Source organism: Quercus robur, chromosome 3, assembly GCF_932294415.1.
Source record: "Quercus robur chromosome 3, dhQueRobu3.1, whole genome shotgun sequence".
Taxonomy (NCBI): Eukaryota; Viridiplantae; Streptophyta; class Magnoliopsida; order Fagales; family Fagaceae; genus Quercus; species Quercus robur.
In genome coordinates this window covers 65,296,535-65,315,157 of record NC_065536.1, presented here as the reverse complement: position 1 = coordinate 65,315,157, position 18,623 = coordinate 65,296,535, and the positions used below count along the sequence as shown (strand labels likewise).

The 18,623-nt window shown below is 35.0% G+C and overlaps 2 protein-coding genes across 3 annotated transcripts in view; both read left to right on the top strand.

The window, feature by feature from the left end:
• The window catches only part of LOC126718937 (xylan glycosyltransferase MUCI21-like), a 63,104-nt gene extending 60,784 nt beyond the window's left edge, over positions 1-2,320 (top strand). For both annotated transcript variants that reach the window (XM_050421355.1, XM_050421354.1), the window contains exon 2: positions 850-2,320. In XM_050421355.1, coding sequence (XP_050277312.1) covers positions 850-2,108 — 1,259 coding nt within the window. In that variant the 3' untranslated portion in view covers positions 2,109-2,320. The remainder of the gene's footprint in view (positions 1-849) is intronic.
• A 7,853-nt stretch (positions 2,321-10,173) lies between these two features.
• Positions 10,174-11,172, top strand: LOC126719949 (xylan glycosyltransferase MUCI21-like). The gene has a single exon (XM_050422445.1). It carries the CDS (start codon positions 10,174-10,176, stop codon positions 11,170-11,172), a length of 999 nt encoding a protein of 332 aa, XP_050278402.1.
• Positions 11,173-18,623: the final 7,451 nt, after the last annotated feature.

Genomic DNA, 18,623 nt, shown 5'->3' with positions numbered 1-18,623 from the left:
ATCCAAAATTCAAATATTTCATTCATTGTTATAACTATTGAATTATAAAATAATAAATAAATAAATAAAACTTTTATTTTCTGACTTTCTTGATATGTATATTAGAAGATACTTCATCCTAGGTATCTAGTTCTCATCGTATAAAAAATTTAAAATAATATGGGGATTTTGGATTGGAGGGATTGAGACAAAAGTTACATTGTGAAGGCATCTATTCAGTATTAATAGACCAACCGCTTGATCACAACTTAATCACCATCCGAAGATGCTTGGTAATATTTTACCAAATGATTTATTTTCATTTGGATCTTGTGACATTTGTCAAATTGATCAACCTTAAGATTTCCTATTTCCCTTTAAAATTTAAGTATAAATATGGCATTTATTATCCTACCATTTAAATGGAGTCAAGTGGCATAAAGTGCGATATAAAATGATCAATTATAGGTCAATATGTGTCACATAGTATTTTTTTTTTTTAAGATAGTTTCAACCTATGACGTTCACTCTTGATAATAGCTCTTTATTATCAAACAAAAACACCAATAAGTTTTTGATATAGACGAGGATTAAACTCCACATCTCTTATTCAATCATCAGAGACTTTACTAGTTAAACTAACTGAAACTCACGTGTCACATAGTATTTAAATATTTATCGCTTCTCAAGATTTAAAATTACCAATTAAGTTTTTGTTTTCGGTTTTGGTTTTTTTTTTTTTTTTTTTTTTTTTTTTTTTTTAGATTCTCTTAATATATCATTTTTCAATTGATAATATAAATTTGGTTGACAAAATTGAAATAGCCTCCTATCTCTAAACTTCTTTTTGGGACTTTCTTATAATTGCAGGTAAAAAACACAGGTTACCCAAATCAATCAACACGAGGGAAACACTCACTCCACCGTTTCCACAATCCACTCAAGCAAAAGAAATCAACTGTGACCGCACTCACAATTTCTACGACATTTGTTCAATCAATGGCCCAACAGTTCTGGACCCCACTACTTCAACATTCTTTCTAATGGACCCTATCATCTCTACCCCACAAAAGCCCATGGTGGAAAAATTGAGGCCCTATCCACGCAAATGGGAGAGTTTCACAATGCCTAGAATCAAGGAGGTCGCCCTCATCTCAGGCCCATCAAGCCCAAAATGTAAAATCCAACACAAGGCCCCTGCCCTAGTATTCAGTGCGGACGGGTACACTGGGAACTTCTTCCATGACTTCAATGATGTCTTCATTCCTCTCTTCATCACTGTCAATTCAGTCTATACTGATCAAGATGTTGTTCTCGTGATATCGAAGGCTCGTGATTGGTGGATTAGTAAGTATATAGAAATAATACATACTTTCAGTAAGTACTCTATCATAAACTTGGATAATGATAATATCACTCATTGTTTTCCTTCTGCCAATGTGGGCATGATAACACATGGCTTTATGACTATAGACCCTAAATTAACACCAAACTCAATAACCTTCACTCATTTTCGTGCCTTCCTAGACAAGGCATATGGCCAAAACCAAAACCAAAATCATCCCTCTAAATTTAAACATTCAAAGTCTAGGCCAATTATAGTGTTGGCTAGTCGAAGTGGTGGTGTTGGTCGTGTACTCTTGAACCAAAATGAAGTAAAACTTGAAGTTGAAAAAATTGGTTTTAATGTGATTGTTTTTGAGCCAAGAACTACAACCCCTTTGAAGGAATCTTATGCATTAATAAATTCGAGTCATGCAATGATTGGAATACATGGTGCAGCACTTACACATTCATTGTTTCTTCGACCTGGCTCTGTGTTTTTGCAAGTGGTCCCACTTGGGGCTGAATGGGTGTCACAGGTTTGCTTTGAAAAATCAGCTAAGGATATGGGGTTAGTGTACATGGAGTATAGGATAAAAGCAGAGGAGAGCAGTTTGATAGAGAAATATGACAAGGATGACACGATGATAAAAGACCCAGTTGCTTATAGAGGAAAGAATTGGTCCGCTGAGATTATGAGCATATATTTGAAGGAACAAAATGTTAAGTTGGATTTGGTTAGATTTAGGGAGTACTTGAAGGAAATGTACAAGACGGCCAAGAAATTCATGGAGAAAGAGGGATAGTGATAATGGTCCTGCATATTGAAAGGACACTAGATGATTTAATAAGTGTATTTTGTATTTGTATTTATTTTTAATTCTTTTTGTTTATAATTCAGAGTTTGAGATAAAACAAAAACGGAAGCTTTGAGATAAGCATAAGAAGTTTGTTAAATATGTTTATTAAATGAATTTCTTATGGAGTGACCATTCGCTCCGTTTGTTTTAATGGAAAACCTTGCGTAAAGATAGTTTTCCATGTTTTCCAGTGTTTAGTAGTATAAAAAGATATGAGTCAAAGGAAAACTATCTTTGGTCAACATCAAAACGTAAGGCTTATTTTTAAAGATTGTTTTCCATTAAATTTTTTTGAAAAACAACTATATCTCATAGCAAGCTAAATAAGGAAAGTTAGGAGGTTATTTTTCAACTCATTTACAGTTGCTATCAAACATTGGAAAATGAGATAGTTTTATAGAAAATACTTCTTGGAAAATGACTCGTTTTCTAGAAAACGTCATTATTGAAACAAACAGTGCTAAGAGTGCATGGTGGTAAAATTTGAAGGAAAAAATTGCTGACACAAAACTAATAATGAAATGGAGCTACTGCTTCTAAATTTTATAAGAAATTATCAGTTCTATATTATATGAAAACAAAAGTTTTACATCAAATGAAGATCACACACTCAGGTTCCTCATCTAACATGAGAATGAATACACAATACGATATCACCATTGCCTACTACACCCAACATATCTCTCTCTCGTTTGATTGGGTAGTTTAAGTTGTTTAAAGCACAAGAACAACTTAGTTTTAAATACATTTCATATAGGTGGACATAAAAAAGGTTCCCAAAATAAAATTTAAAGAATAAATGAATAACCATACTAGTATATCAAAAACTTGCGAGTTAAGCAAAGATTAAAATCTTTTACTCCATTCTAATTCTCGGTTAGTTTTGTACTAAAATCTTTTACTCCATTCTAATTCTTGGTTAGTTTTGTACTAGTAAATTATGTGAGAGAGAGAGAGAGAGAGAGAGAGAGAGAGAGAGAGAGAGAGAGAGAGAGAGAGAGAGAGAGAGAGAGAGAGAGAGAGAGAGTTTTTTTTTATACAAGATAGAATTTCTACTCTAGCCTAATCTAAGTGTAGAGTTTTTTTTTATACAAGATAGAATTTCTACTCTAGCCTAATCTAAGTGTATATGTGTAGAAAGAGAGAGAATTCAAATTTGAGAAATTACAAAGAAAATTTAAGTATCAACTTAATGAAATTGGTCCGTTCTAACCTTGATTTTTAGAGTTTCACAACAATTAGGGGAAAAAAAAAATCAAAGCCTTTTAATTTAATTGTCTAGAAAAACTACATTTTTAAACTTGAATCGACAGAGAAAGAGAAAGAATAAGAAAAAAAAGTATGAATATATAATTTTTCGGATTGTGAGCTATGTCATTCTACCTCAAAACTAATTGATGACGAGGAAGACACACTTAGTTCTTTTATGGTCTTTGACATCACACTACGCGGGCCCATTTTTAAAGTGATTGTAGGGAGTCAAATTGTAATTCCCCCAACAATCCCTCCCTCACAATGACACTCCCATGACTCGTACCCATGACCTTGGCTCTGATACTATATGTCAGATCATGAGCTATGTCATTCTACCTCAAAACCAATTGGTGATGAGGAAGATACACACAAGTCTTTTATGGCCTTCGACATCACACCACACATGCCTGTTTTTAGAGTGGTTGTAGGAAGTTAAATTGTGGTCCCCCAACATAATTGATGTAATGAAATAATGTCATGTTTGTATTTATTTAGAGGGGTAAACTATGATAGAAACCTTTTTATTAAAATCTGTTAAGTCTCAAACCATAACTTATTAACTTCATGTCGTGTCAGGTTTGTGGAATGTAACAGATTTTGCCACCTCTAATTGAGGCCCCTATCAACTATGAAGATCCAAGCACAACATTAACCAATCTAAATTCAAATCTTACATATACCAAGAAAGAAGCCAAAATTCATTGATGACTTTTTTTTTTTTTTTTGAGAAAAAAATTCATTGATGACTTAACTTAATAGTTAAAAAACAATTTTCATATAAAAAGAATGTAATAAGTTTCAAATCCTATAAGTGGCCATGTAAATGTATTTTTAAATAATTTTAAACCAAACTCTCTAAAATGTAACTAGCCTTTATATATAGAAATTCTTTAAATTTCATATCCTCACTATTTTTATAAAGGACATAACTTTTTTTTTAGAAACTTAAAAAATAAATAAATAAATAAATAACTTAAATGTAATACATTAGGTTCTCAATTAGATCAAAACATAACTTTTTTTTAGAAACATAAAAATAAAAATAAAAAACTTAAATGTAATACATTAGGGGTACGTTTGGTATGCTGTAATAGCTCCTGTAATGGAATAGTTATTCATGTGTAATAGCAATTCAATCATTTGGTTGCATCTTTATTATATGGATTAGTTATTACATTGGAATAACTATTCTTTAAATTAAAGAATAGCTATTCCTTTTTCTTTTTTTTTGATGGGAAATCTGAAAGTCTTATTGGTCAATAGAAATAGATGTTACATCATGGATAAGAGCTTGCGCGATACAGCACGGGTCCTCTTCAATCCAAGCAATATAATCAGCAATGCCAGATGCATGCTTAGCTAAGATGTGGGCTGGTACGTTGCCTTGTCTTCTAATATGAGAGTATCTCACACTCCTAAAATCCCCACTCATATCTAACATACCTTGGACAACTGAAGCTATTGAGGAAGGGGGTGGGGAAATATTACATAGTGCATTATAAACTACCAAGGAGTCACCTTCCAGAATTACCTCCCAAACCCCAACGTCTTTTGCAAACAGAAGACCAGTTTCGAATACTTTTGCCTCTGCCTCAACTGCACCCATTGGTGCTATGATTTTTCTGCATAAAGCTGCCACAAGCCTCCCATTATCATCCCTAATAACCACCCCAACTCCCACTGTCTTCTGTGCTGAAAAAACAACCCCATCAACATTAAATGGATGAAATAGCTATTTTTTAGTGCATATAATAGGTTTTAAAATTAATATATTTCCAAAAATATAAAGTTTCCTTATACATTATCATTTACAAACTTTCCATATGTAACAACCAAATTTATTAATAGTAATAGTTATTCAATTACAATGTTTTCTATTTCCATTAATAAATATTACTATTCCAAATATAATCTACATTCAGTATACCAAACGTACCATAGATTCTCAATTAAATCGAAACACATGGTTGCATTGACCAATAAAGTAAAAACAATGTTGTTATTCCCAAGAATAATTGGATTCAATGCAGCTATGCCTTTAAATTTAATTGAAAAACCTAACATAATGCACCTAATTAATGAGCTGTACATAAATTTTACCCTCTTTTAAAACAATAGGCTTCTTTGTGTAGAAATAGATATGTAAAATACATTTTGTAGTGCCTACTTTTATGAGCTCAATTGTGTTGTTTGGAGGGCACCCACATTCAAGTAAGCTTGATCAACCCCTTTCCTACATCCCACTTTAGTTCTATCTTTTGATTCTTTTCTTCTCTAATCTCCTAATCAATATTTTTCTTGTTCATTCTAGTTCTCATTCTTTTCCATTGGTGTTTTCTTTGAATTTGTAATCAAAGTTGTTTTTTGTGAATTGACCTTAATTAAACAGTGACCATAGTTGTTAATTGAAAGCCTGGTCATTTTCGTGTACTAATTAATCTGAGGTTTTAGTTTTAATTTTATTATAGTCCCAAGAGCACAATTCTTACATTACATACATACGTTAATTCTCCAAATTAGATTTTTAGTGCCTGAATTCTTCTTCTGCTTCTTCGTTCTGAGCCCAATTATATATATGTTTAAATAAAAACTGAAAATAATTAGACATTTTGAAGCATGAATAGATTTCATTTTTTTCCACTTCTTTCTTTTGGAGGACCCTTATTTATCTTGATAGTAATATTACTAATTTTATCAACTATTAATTATAACTATTAATAACTAGTTCTTTCACTTGTATTACGTGCATGTTCAAAGGCTCTATTATTTTTAATTAAAAATTAATATTTTGAAATTATAGTAACAAGAAGTAGTTATATTTTGAGTGTATAGCACATGTCCTGATTTTACATATAGAATTTGATTTTTAAAACATCTTTTTTTACTTAATTTTTTATTTAATATTTTCTTTTGAGAATTTGGCCCTTTTATGTGGGTGTATCTGTGGGGTATAGTATTTTGTGAGAGTAGAATTTGATGGGTGTGGGGTCAAAAACACAAAGCTATAGAATTAGCCTTGAGTTCAAGATCAACACAACTAATTTATAATGTATGGGAGATAGAAATTCACAATGGGAAGATTAATAAGATGGTTGAAGGTAAAGACAAGAAAATCAAGACTTTTTATATATAAGAATCGTACTCCCAAGGTACAAAGAGGGGTTCCAAAGGATGAATACAAGTGAAGACTCTTCATTTTTTTCTCTTCCCTTAGGTTTTTTTTTTTTTTTTTCCTGGACCCTTCTCATGCTGCCCTCCTCTTCCTTTTATAGTCATTCTTCTCTTCTTCCAGTTGTCCAATTATTAGCTAGATTTAGGGGGATACTTATCTCATCAACACCTTCCCCTACCATTCTTTGATCATGAAAATGGACTTTTGGGGATGTTTTCACTGCTCAAACTAGTTATTCAGCATTCAATGTGGCTACATTAGGTGAGGAGAGCCTTAAATGCAGAGGCAACTGTTACATTGGGTTCGGTATTTTCCTCTATATATTCCTCAAGAAAGTAGGTGAAAAAGGGGGATCATCGACTAAGCAAATGGTTGCTTCTCGGTTAAGCCATGTGCTCCTTGGGAAGATAGGTTTCACGGATTATCTCGATAATCGGCCCAATTGATCTTCTCTCAATGGAAGGCTTGTTCATCCTTTCTCAACCCTAGGCAGAGCCCATTTCACGGATGGGGTTTCTTGGGACTCTCTCTTCGAGTCAAGATCCTCGGAGAAGACTTTTAGGTCCACTTCCCCTCAATGGGGCAGTTTTAAAATTTTCAATTTGTCTTTTTTTTTTTTTTTTTTTCAATATGATTATTTTTTGAAGTATAAAAAATGTAGAAGCTAAAGAGTTCCCCTATTATATATATATTAATTTATTATTTTACTAAGGTGAGTTAGTTTTTTTCTGGACTTATTTTTCACCTTTTTTTCTCAAATGAACATTCAAAATTGCTAGAGTCCAGACATTTTTTTCATCAACATATTAATTAAAGATATATCTAAAGCTTCCTATATGCAAGTAATGAAGAGATTAAGTTTAGCAACTACAACATGTTTGTCGTTTTTGGTGTTTATCTATGTCCATCTCAGTCTCATAGCTATAACAAATTTGGCAATCTTTTAAGGTATATTCAAGGTAGTCAATACCGTACCAGCCGGTATGTAACGTACCGGTATGTATACTGGTATCGAAACATCAACATTTCGTACTGGTTTAAATACTGGCCGTACCAACCATATACCAGCCATACCAGCCAATTTCATACAATACCGGCCAATACCGAGTGTACCGGCTAGTACAGAAAAAAGTTTTTTTTTTTTATTTTGGATAAATTCCACAAACCACCCTTGAGGTTTATGATAATACCAACTAAGTCCATAACATTTTAAAACCTACCAATTTCATCCTAAAAAGACAATTTTGTCCCTGAACTTAAAAAAAACCTAAACGCCATTACTTTTTTTTATTTCCTCTCCCCCTCTCTTCTCTATCTCAGAACCCTCTCTCTCTACAACACCAAGGTCGTGAAGGACCTCCAATCCTGCATGGACGCCGTGTCCCTCGCTCTCAAGAAGACAAGTTGATCAAAGTCAAGCTCGAGGCGCTGTGGATCGGACCAGGACCTCTATGGTGAACGAGCTGAGGAAGAAGCTAAAGGATTCGATTGAGAGTTTCAATAATCTCCGGCAACAGATCTCGTCCGAGTATCGAGAGATCGTACAACGCCAGTACTTCACCGTCACCGGCAAAAATCCCGACGACAAAACCGTTGACCTTCTTATTTCCACAGGTCACCTTTTGTTTCAGACACTTTTTGAATTTTTTGTTAAGATTTTTAGGAGATTTTGGGAATTTTCAAAGGGATTTATGTGTTGTTTGGCTTGGATTTTTGCTTGTTTTTCAAGGGTTTTTGTTGGGATTTTTAGGAGATTTCATTGGGAATTTTCAAAGGGATTTATGTGTGTTGTTTGGCTTGGATTTTTGCTGTTTTTTTTTTTTTTTTTTTTTGGGTTTCTATTGGTTTTGAAAAAGATTTTTATTGGTGGTGTTGTTGATGTCGGTGACCAAGTCATGGGCTTCACCATGGCTAAGGTTCCATTACAGATAGAGTTCTGAGATGGAGAACTCAGAGAAGAGAGGGGGAGAGGAAATAAAAAAAGTAATGGCATTTTTTTTTTTTTTTAAGGTTCAGGGACAAAATTGTCTTTTTGGATGAAATTGGTAGGTTTTAAAATGTTTTGGACTTAGTTGGATATTATCACAAACCTCAAGGGTGGTTTGTGGAATTTATCTTTTTATTTTTATTTTTTTAAGTTTTGTAATATTTGAATTTTTGTTAGGGCAGAATGGTAACTTATTTGCATTAACTTATTAGTATTATTTGTTTTCTTAGTATGCAATGGTAACTTTTAAGCTTTCTATTTTTTATATTTTTTTTCTTTTAATTGATACTAAAGTCTAAAACCATGAATAATTAGTTTTGAATTAAGGAAATATTTTATGGTAAACTTTTATATTTATTATAATATATACACACACATACATATATATATATATATATATATTTTTATAAATATAAAAAATAGCGGTAAACCCGAAATGGTACATTGGTATCCGAAATATATCGTACCACTGGCTAAACCGGTACAGCCTCCGGTACGGAATTGACTCCCTTCGATATATCACATATGCCCTCTTAAACTTTCTATTTCTTTCTTTCTTTTTGGTTTTTCTTTTTGGATGAATTAAACCTCAAAATTCTTCTGAAGTCTTGCTTCACATAAGCTTGCATAACACAAATGCTCTTATTCTCTGTCAAAACTACCAAAATGCATGACACCAAATGCTTTTATTTATTTGTGTTTCTAATTTTGGTGTATAACAATAAAAAAAATAAAAAATAAAAAAATCATTTTTCTCATCTAATCAAGTCAATTTATCCATACTAAAGTCATCTGTTATAATAAATACATGAAAAAATCTATAAATACAACTTTTGTACTCTAATTTTGATACGATTGATTATGAGTGTATTTTTTGGACTGTAAGTTGTGACACTTCATCTCAAAACTAATTGGTAATAAGAAAGATACTCTCAAATCTTTTATGGTATTCAATATCACACCCCATGGATCTATTTTTAGAGTGGTTGTAAACAGATGACTTGTGGCCTACCAACAATCCCTCCCTCACAATGACACTACTGCGACTCAAACCCATGACTCTGGCTCTGATACCATTTGTCAAATTGTGAGTTGTAGCACTCCACCTCAAAATCAATTGGTAATGTAGAAAACACACTCAAATTTTTTAATGGCATGGGATTCAACATCACACCCCATGAACCAATTTTTAGAATGGTTTATAGGAAGTCAAATTATGTTCCCAACACTTTTAGTCACATTTTGAGCATAGTATGTTGAATTTTTTTTTTTTTTTTTTTTTTTTGAGAATCAACCATAGTACGTTGAATTGATAGTGATATTCATTACTTCTTCTCCTTTTTCTTTTTTCTTTTTTCTTTTTTTGACAGAATTAAATCGCTTTAGAGTCGTATTTTCACAGAGCCAATTAGAACAAGCTGGAAAAATCACCTGCAACCGTTCTCATGCTTACTATGATCTGTGTTCAGTCGATGGTCCCACACTGCTAGAACCAATTAATCACCTCAACTCTCTATGCATTGGACCCCATCAACTCTACTCAACAACCCGTATGGTTGAAAACTAGACCATACCCTAGAAAATGGGACAAAGGAGCAATGTGCACAGTCAAAGAGTTGACTCTCACCTCAGCTCCACACAGCACTCAATGTAAAGTCACACACAATAGTCCAGCCTTAGTATTCAGTGCAGGAGGGTACACTGGAAACTTCTTCCATGATTTCAGTGATGGGTTTGTTCCCCTCTTCATCACCATCAATTCTCTCTTCTACAATCAAGATGTCATACTTGTGATCTCTGATTGCAATGATTTATGGTGGCCCCAAAAGTATGCTGAAATTCTTGCTCAATTCAGTCACTATCCAATCATTGATGTCAAGAAAGAGAGAGTCACACATTGCTTCCCATCGGCAATCATAGGGCTAATAAAACATGGGCCCATGACTGTGGATCCCACATTACTACCTCACCACCCAAAATCCCTCACTGATTTTCGAATTTTCCTAGAAAATTCATACAAGAAAAAAGGTGGTGATGATGTGCTAATTATATCTTATAATAGGCCACAACTTGTGTTTGTAATTCGAAAACTTGATGTGGGTAGAGCAATTTTAAACAAAAAAGAAGTTATAAAGGCAATTGAGGAAGTGGGGTTTGATGTAAATGTTCTTGACCCAACAACAACACACACATCTATGGCTAAGGCATTTAAGCTAGTTCACTCTAGCCATGCAATGTTGGGGGTTCATGGTGCAGGACTAACACATATGTTGTTCCTAAGGCCAAGGGCAGTGTTGGTGCAAGTGGTGCCAATTGGGTTAGATTTGCCTTCAAATATTAGTTTTAAAGGGCCAGCAAAGAATTTGGGATTGGAGTACATGGACTACAAGGTAAAAACAAAAGAAAGTAGCTTAGCTGAAATATATGGGACTAATGACTTGGTGCTAGAGAATCCAGATGCTTATGTTAATGGGAATTATAGTAATATGAGGGTATACATGAGGACCCAAAATTTGAAGCTTGATATTGTGAGGTTTAAGAGATACTTGGTGAAGGTATACAAGGAGGCTAAGAAATTCATGGACATGGAAAATTAGCTATCATTTTTATTTGGGGGACCAAGACAGAATTCAGCTTTGTTATAGCTTATTCAGCTAATTTCATTCATGTTCAACTTTACCCCAAAAAAAAACTTTCTTTGATGGTACTATAACTATATTTTTGTCAAATAAGTTCTCCCCAAATATATATAGTTGAGCCACCAAGGAAATGGGAAAATTATGTCTTAACTATATTTTCCGTTCTACCCTAGGCTATGTACAATTCATTATTTATGATATATGATCTAGGAAATCACATGTTCAATGCGTTTAGATTGAAGCATATGCTTAATTATTGAATTTTTTTAATTAATTATTGAATATCCAATAATTAACTTTTTTCTTATAATCATTGTCTAGAGGAAAAATAAAATTAAATAACAGGTGAAAGTGAACGTCAAACTGTGAAAAAGGAGTACAAATCTTTCAAATATAGTAGCCTACTCGCATTTCGTACACTTTATTAACATTTTTTTACATGTATTAGTTGCAACGATAATCAACAATGCATGGATCCAATTTGTTATCTTATGGAGAAAATCATTGAGAATTTGTCGTGCATTTAAAACAAATTCTCTTAAAAAAGTCAAGAGTCTTGTATCTCAATTAGTTAACACTTCTTAATATTTTCAATATATTCACAGTTCAAAGCCCTCATCTCCCATTATAATTATCAAATTATCCAATGAAGAAAGAAAAAAAAAATTGAAAGAAAAAATTGCAGTCTACAATCAAACTAGGAAAGATGTCAGCATGGAATTTTTTTTTTTTTTTTTTTTTAAGGACGATAAATCTAGGAAGTAATTTCCTGGATTTCCATTTTGAGCTATCTTAACCCATTAGAGCATTTGCAGCAGAGGTGGTATAAAGCTATAATGCTAAATTTTAGCTCCACAAACTTTAAAATGATGCTCCAGCAGTGGAGCTAAATCTATTTTTTTTAGCTCCACTGCTACAGTACACATCTATAAATAGATGTGTACTGTTCATGAGAGCTAAAAAAAAACTATTATTTTATTCGGCTGGACTTAAAATAATAAAAAGCTCTCTCTTTTTTCTCAGCAACTCTCGCCTCTCTCTCTCTCTCTCTCTCTGTCACTCCGTCAACGGCCCAACGTCACCGGCCTCAATCATTCCGTCAACGGCCTCAGTCACTCCGTCACAGGCCCAACGTCACCGGCCTCAGTCACCCCGTCACCGGCCCAAGCCGACCCAAGCCCCTTGCCTCCAACCCACGCCTCTGCCGACCTCAAGGTCACCACGATCCACGTCTCCGATCCACCGGCCCACGCCTCCCAAGCCTTCGATCCACCGCTGCCGCCCATCTCTCTATTCTCTTTGCTGTGATTGAGGCTTTTTTTTTTTTTTATGTATTTTCATATGGGTTTGGTAGCTGTGGTGGTGGTGGTTGATTTTGGCTATGGTAGTGGTGGTGGTGGTTGTGGCAGTGGCAGTGGGTTGTGGTTGTCATGGCTGGTGGTTTGTGGTGACCGGTGGTAATGGGGTTGTGATTGTGGTTGTGGTTTTGTTTTTGTTTTTGTTTTTGTTTTTGGTTTTTTTTTCTATGTTGTGTTGTGGTTGCCAAAATAGAGTGGTGGTTGTGGCCGGTGGCGGTGGTGGTGGCTGTGGCTGATGGTTGTGGGTGTTTTTTGGGTAGTGTAATATATTATTTTATTGTAGAGGATATGTTATTTTATTGTAGAGGATATATTATTTTATTGTGATATTTATATTATTTTATTATGTTGAAAGCTAAAATAGATCCACTGCTGTAGCATATGTATAGGTATAATAGATAAAGTAACTTTTGGTGGAGCTAAAAAGCTAAATTTTTAGCTCCATTGCTGTGGATGCTCTTAGTAACCTTCTTTTAATTTATTCTTTTTTTTTTCAAGGGCTCACCCTAATGACTAACAAGCTTCACTAATATTAAGGCATTGTCATGTTAAGAAATTCATAATCCAATTCGATCCACGCACACACCTGATTACAATCAATCTAAAAAAATGTCCATATGGAAATTATTTATTTTTTAATGGAAAATAAATCTAGGAAGTAGTTTCTTAGATTTCCATTTTACTCATTTAGCCCCATTATTAACCTTTTCTTTCAATGGCTTACCCTAATGACTGACAGACTTCAATAATATCAAGGCTTCAAACATCGGTTTTTTTTTTTTTTTTTTTTTAAATTAATAGTCAACATCGGTTTAATTGAACAATCATTTAAAGTGAGAGATATTGTGGCCAATTATCATCCACTCTATTGTTGACCTATCATTTTGTTTACACATCACAATTTACTAAACTCCACTTGCCAATTCATGCATTAAATTCATCTCCGGTCATGAGTTATATTTCAGTCATGTTATTGGCAACCTTTGGTTAAGATAGTATAATTAATTGCATAAACCAACAAACTCATTTCTCTTTTTGGTTCCTAATCACTCTAATGTTCAGTCTTTACGTTGGTTAATTGTTTTTTATATAGCAAGTTTGTAAATTATGAACTACTTTCTAAATAATGTTGATCAAAGTGAATTTTTTTTTCTTCTTAACTTATGGCACTCGCTCCTGATGATAGCTCTTTATCATCAAATCAAGACACTAATCAGTTTTTGGTGTAGGCGAGGATTGAACCTCAAATCTCTTATTCAACCATAAAAGACTTTACCAGTTGAGCTAACTGAAACCCACAAAGTGAATATTCTTTAAACATTCTAAATTAGTATCTTTTGTTAAATAAATTAGAGTTGCAGAAATAGATAAAACTAATAGTTTTAAAATTTACAAAACATATAAAATTTTACTCAATTTTACATAATTTAAAGAAAAAAAGTCAAAAACGTCACTTTAAAATTTGCATGCCTAATTCTATACAAGTCAATATAAGAAAATGGTAAATTGCAAATCACACCCCTAAAGTTTGGGGATGATTGGATTTTACAACCTAAAGTTACAGAATTTGGATTTTACCCCCTGAAGTTTGGAGTGTTTGGATTTTACACCATGACGTTTCAAAACTTGGATATTACCCCTTAAAATTTAGAGTTGTTTGGATTTTACACCCCCAAATTATGAAACTTTAGGGTGTAAGATCCAAACAACCCAAACCTTTAGGGAGTAAAATCCAAACACTCCTAAAATATAGGGGGTTAAAATCCAAATTCTGAAACATTAAGGTGTAAAATCCAAACATCATCAAACTCCAGGGGATAAAATCCAAATTCTGAAATTTTAGGATGTAAAATCCAATCAACCTCAAACTTTAGGGGTATAATTTACAATTTACCGTAAGAAAAATATCCCTTCAAACAAAAATATAAGAAAAATATATAAATAATAATAGAAACTAACAGAAAACCTTATTTTTTTTATGGATGAAAAAAGCAATAATGATTTCTAACTCCTAACCACAAAATTTGAAATTGATTTTGCTTCTAAAAATAAGAGAATAAAAATATAGTGTACATGTGTATAATTCTCCAAATACCAAAAAATATATTTTTTAATGAGACATACTTATCTATTCTTAGGAAAGTATGTCATTAATATATTTTGGTTTAATGTGTTACCTATAATTTTTTTTTTTTGAAATATATTTTAACTTATGACGTCTACTCCTGATCATAGTTCTTTATCATCAAACCAAAACACCAATCAGTTTTTTGTGTAGGATCTCAAATCTTTTATTCAACTATCAAAGAATTTACCAATTAAGCTGTAAGGACTCAATTTGTAACGACCCCAAAATAGTATTGGGTTCGCACGTAAAACGGCCCAAACAATATAATTTGTAGAGCGTGGGTTTGAAAGGCTAGGCCTTGGTCACCGAACGGTGGTTAGTCATAGTATTCATACAGATTTAAACAGTGTTCACTCGAGGAGTCTTTCTCCTCGATGCGGTCTGGGAGGCTCTGGTTCTTGGCCTTTTTTCCCAGCCCTTTGCCCGGATTGCTTGCTTCCCCTTTTATATTAGCTTGTATCCCTTATCCAACGTCCACGTGTAGGTTTAACTTTTCAGGACTGATACTTGTCCCATCGGCCCATACCCAAAGTGGTTGGGGGTGGTTGTAAAAGCTGAAGAGCATGGTTCTGTCAGGTGCAAAGTATTCAATAGCAGTAATGGCAGCTTTCCCTTTGTCCTTGGTCGCCATACTGTCCATCGGTCCTTTCTCTATCAACATAGATATTTTAGGTTTTTCCCAAAACTGTTCCTATACCATTCTTGCCCTTTCTTTCAGGAAGGCCTTGGGGATGCCGAGGACAGAATCATCCTCGGCTATGTCTCAAGATTACTTGGACTTTTATTATACGTCCTCGGCTATATCTCAAATCTTTTATTCAACTATCAAAGAATTTACCAATTAAGCTGTAAGGACTCAATTTGTAACGACCCCAAAATAGTGTTGGGTTCGCACGTAAAACGGCCCAAACAATATAATTTGTAGAGCGTGGGTTTGAAAGACTAGGCCTTGGTCACCGAACGGTGGTTAGTCATAGTATTCATACAGATTTAAACAGTGTTCACTCGAGGAGTCTTTCTCCTCGATGCGGTCTGGGAGGCTCTGGTTCTTGGCCTTTTTTCCCAGCCCTTTGCCCGGATTGCTTGCTTCCCCTTTTATATTAGCTTGTATCCCTTATCCAACGTCCACGTGTAGGTTCAACTTTCCAGGACTGATACTTGTCCCATCGGCCCATACCCAAAGTGGTTGGGGGTGGTTGTAAAAGCTGAAGAGCATGGTTCTGTCAGGTGCAAAGTATTCAATAGCAGTAATGGCAGCTTTCCCTTTGTCCTTGGTCGCCATACTGTCCATCGGTCCTTTCTCTATCAACATAGATATTTTAGGTTTTTCCCAAAACTGTTCCTATACCATTCTTGCCCTTTCTTTCAGGAAGGCCTTGGGGATGCCGAGGACAGAATCATCCTCGGCTATGTCTCAAGATTACTTGGACTTTTATTGTACGTCCTCAGCTATATCCCTCCTCGGCTCGGGCCTTGGGCCCCAATGTAAAAATGGGTCAGGGTCACAAATTATTGGACCCCACAATAGCCTCTCAAAATCCTGCTGCCCCACCTCTTGGTCGGGGAGGAGGATTTTGCTGATGTCGGGCCTATATCATAGATTACCCAGCTTTGTCCCTCATTAATGTCGATGTCTCTTCATCTGCCTAGAAAATGCGCCAGGTTACGAGACATTCTTTTAGATTTACTCATGATGCGCTCCTACCGTTCCCGTGTACGAGGCGCGTCTTTAATAACTTTCCTTTACGAGGCCAATCAAATCTGACAGTTATAGATGACGTTGGGGAGTTGAATGGACATTATCTCGTTTGCAGCTCTTCTTGGAAATCTGTACGGATTAAATGCCATTGAACTTACCTTCCATATAAGAAGCAAGACAAGAGAGTACTTCCTTTGCATAGTGACCCTTTAACCTTTGTAAAGCCTTAAACCTTAAGTTACGCTCAAAGTTTTCCTTATCAGCACAATCAAACCTCAGAGTGTGATATGTTGAGGTAAAAGTGGGGGTGAAGAAACCACATCCTCTCCAGAAGCACCGTGTCCCTCTGAAACTTAAGATGGCTCGGTCAGGGCAGGGTAGGCAGAGACTCAAGATATTTCTTATCTTCCTTCAGCCAAAATCCGAAGCAGGTGTTAATCGCATCAAGCTTTTGGTGCAACTGAGCTGGGGTTGCTCATTATCAGTACCATCCGCTCTCCTTCGAGCATAGCTAATATGGCACCAGCGTGTTAGGAGTCAGGGCTGACGCAAGGATTAAGTATCCCTGCTTCTTTCTCTCTTCCTTCACTGGTGCCTCCTTTTGCCTCCCCTTCTTCTTCTTTCCCATCACCAGATCCATCCTGGTGCTTTTACTTCTTCCTCTTCTTCTCCTCATCCATCAAAGGGGGTCTCTCTCTCATACACGGTCGCTACTGGAGCAGAGTTTAGAAAGATTTGTCGTTTCATTGTATTTTTTTTTTTTTTTGCTTCTTTAATTAGCTTCCTGTATAGGCTTGTTTAAGCCCCTCATTGTACGCTGTACTACTTCTTTATATTAATAAAAGTTGGCATTATTTTATTCTATGTATTCTTTCTTTTCTGCAATAGTTATGCTATGAATGGATGTGCTACTATATGATTTATTTATTTTTATCATTCTGAATGATACTTAGGACCGAAACCCCTGTTAAGAAAAAGATATCTTTATAAGCTTATTGAAACTATTCGGCACAATAATGCTGACCTAAAAAGACAATACTTAGGGCCGAGGCCCTTGCTAAAAAAAAGATATTATTCCGAGCTTATTGAAATTATCAGGCATAACAATGCCAACCTGAAAAAAGGTTACATACCCAAGATTAACCAAGATGACAGCTGAATGCTCGGCACTGTGTAGGAGGTAACCATCCGAGGAGAGGTAACCCAAAATGAGCTGCCCACGCGGGTCGCCAAGTACTAGGGTGCTTGGCCACCTTCTTAATATCCTTCCTAGCTTTAGCCATTTTTGGCATCCGGTCCGAGGATTGAAGTACGATCGTATTGAACTTAAACACTCATTTGCATCAGTTCCCTTAAAACTGAGGATCCGAGGACAGGTCGGGATCTTCATTCCGTCTAGGACTTAATCCGACTTTTAGTATATAATCATCCCATTGGTCTGAGCAATCTAGAATCCTCATTAAGTGGTTGATTTCTTCGTAGGCTTGAGTCTGAGGACCATGCAATACCTTGGTTCTATCCAAAACTTAGTTTTTAAGCAGTTGGTTTCCTCATAGGTTTGAGTCCGAGGACCATGCAATACATTGGTTCTGTCCAAAACTTAGTTTTTAAGTAATTGGTTTCCCCATAGGTTTGAGTCCAAGGACCATGCAATACCTTGGTTCTATCCAAAACTTAGTTTTTAAGTAGTTGGTTCCCCATAGGTTTGAGTCCGAGGACCATGCAATACCTTGATTCTGTCCAAAACTTAGTTTTTAAGTAGTTGGTTCCCCATAGGTTTGAGTCCGAGGACCATGCAATACCTTGGTTCTGTCCAAAACTTAGTTTTTAAGTAGTTGGTTTCCCCATAGGTTTGAGTCCAAGGACCATGCAATACCTTGGTTCTGTCCAAAACTTAGATATTTTCATTAAGTAGTTGGTTTCCCCATAGGTTTGAGTCCGAGGACCATGCAATACCTTGGTTCTGTCCAAAACTTAGATATTTTCATTAAGTAGTTGGTTTCCCCAAAAGCTTGAGTCCAAGGACCATGCAATACCTTGGTTCTGTCCAAAACTTAGTTTTTAAGTAGTTGGTTTCCCCATAGGTTTAAGTCCGAGGACTATACAATACCTTGGTTCTGTCCAAAACTTAGATATTTTCATTAAGTAGTTGGTTTCCCCATAGGTTTGAGTCCGAGGACCATGCAATACATTTGTTCTGTCCAAAACTTAGTTTTTAAGTAGT

Excerpts from the sequence above, each read along its gene's own strand:
- LOC126719949 (XM_050422445.1), top strand. The coding sequence starts at position 10,174 with ATGTGCACAGTCAAAGAGTTGACTCTCACCTCAGCTCCACACAGCACT.